This window comes from Amphimedon queenslandica, unplaced genomic scaffold, assembly GCF_000090795.2.
Source record: "Amphimedon queenslandica unplaced genomic scaffold, v1.1 AMPQUscaffold_5615_Cont22418, whole genome shotgun sequence".
NCBI classification, from domain to species: Eukaryota; Metazoa; Porifera; class Demospongiae; order Haplosclerida; family Niphatidae; genus Amphimedon; species Amphimedon queenslandica.
The window spans coordinates 1-1,619 of NW_003554085.1; the positions used below are offsets into that span (position 1 = coordinate 1).

Here is a 1,619-nt window from a genome sequence, read left to right on the forward strand (position 1 = left end):
AGACATCTTCAACTACTGAGAAAACTGCAACTACTGAGACAATCACATCCACTGCAACTACAGTAACATCAGCAAGTAACATTATCATGGAAGAAGAAGTGGATGGTCTTATCGATTTAGGAGTAGTTATTAGAGAAGCAAATGGCTCTTGGGACAAGTTGAGGTCACTGGTACAACATCTTCCTGATGAAAAGAAAAAGCAGTATCTCTCTCATCATTTTAAGCCTTCGCATGGTGACACTCTCCACTCCCACCCTGTCACAAAGAAAGGCAGAACCTGGAAAGTTTCTTTCCAGCAGCACTGGCTACTTGAATTTACTTGGCTCTCTTATAGCCATTTGCTTTCAGGGGGGATTTGTAGGCATTGTATTCTGTTTCCAGAGCAACCAGAAAGGGGAGATGGTTTAGGGCAAGGCAATAGATCTGGAACATTTATTTTATCTGCTTATCAACATCCATATAGTAAGGCTCTTGGCAAAGATGGTGTACTTGTTTCACACAGCAAAAGCATAATGCATGTTCGTGCTACTGAAAGAGCGGATCTTTTTCTTCGTAACTTCCATCATAGCAGTGAGAGAATAGATTCTAGATTGTTGCAACAAGGTAACCATTTGGCTGATGAAAACAAGCATATTCTTACACAAATTGTGTTAACTGTGGAGTTCTTAGCTAAACAGGGCCTTCCATTCAGGGGTCACCGTGATGATAAGGTAGATTTTTCTCGGGAAGATACGAATAGAGGTAATTTTATAGCTGCTCTGCAATATAAAGCTAAAAGTGACTCTATTTTAATGAAACACCTTACATCTGCAAGAAAAAAATGCAAAATACACCAGCAAAACCATCCAAAACCAGATTATTCACATCTATGCTAACAAAGTTAGAGAAAACATCACTTCACAGATTAGACAGAATGATTTACCTTTTACTATCATTGCTGATGAAACCACTGACAAGTTTTCAAATCAGGAAATTCTCACTTTATGTCTTCAATTTCTTGATCTCACATCAGCATCACCATCTTCATCATCTAACCCACAGATTAAGGAATGTCTTGTATCATTTATACACCTGGATAGAGCGAATGCAGTTGGAATTTCAAAAAAAATACTTGAGGCTCTTACTCACCCTTCTCTTTCTCTAAACATTCATAAAATATGCGGTCAAGCATATGACGGTGCTGCTGTAATGTCATCTGATAAAGCTGGGGTACAGGCTAAAATAAAAGAAGTCAGTCCGATGGCATTGTACACACACTGCTACTCACACAGTCTTAATTTGTCCATTGCTGCATCATGTCAAGTTCAAGAGGCCAAAAATCTAATTGACATAATCAATGAAGCACATCTATTCCTTTCTAACAGTCCAAAGAGACAAAGCATGTTTGAGCTGACCATCACAAAGTTATTGCCATCATCAGAACACAGCAAATTGCCTGGATTGTGTAAGACTCGTTGGGTTGAGCGGCACACATGCTTTGAAGTTTTTCTTGAACTATATGAGCCACTCATTACCTTTCTAGATGCTATACTGTCTCCTCGAGAATATCCAGAGCTAGTTTCATCTTGTGGCAGCTGGAACTGGGATAGTGAGACCAGGATCAAGGCACAGGGTCTCAA

General features: G+C 39.5%; 1 protein-coding gene across 1 annotated transcript; it reads left to right on the plus strand.

Annotated features, from left to right (window-relative positions):
* Window positions 1-86: 86 nt before the first annotated feature.
* On the plus strand, window positions 87-1,230 carry LOC105316057 (uncharacterized; the record flags this gene model as incomplete). Its single annotated transcript, XM_011410854.1, has 2 exons — window positions 87-741; window positions 1,013-1,230. Coding segments are annotated over exons 1-2 (873 nt in total), but the record flags the coding sequence as incomplete, so codon positions are not given.
* Window positions 1,231-1,619: the final 389 nt, after the last annotated feature.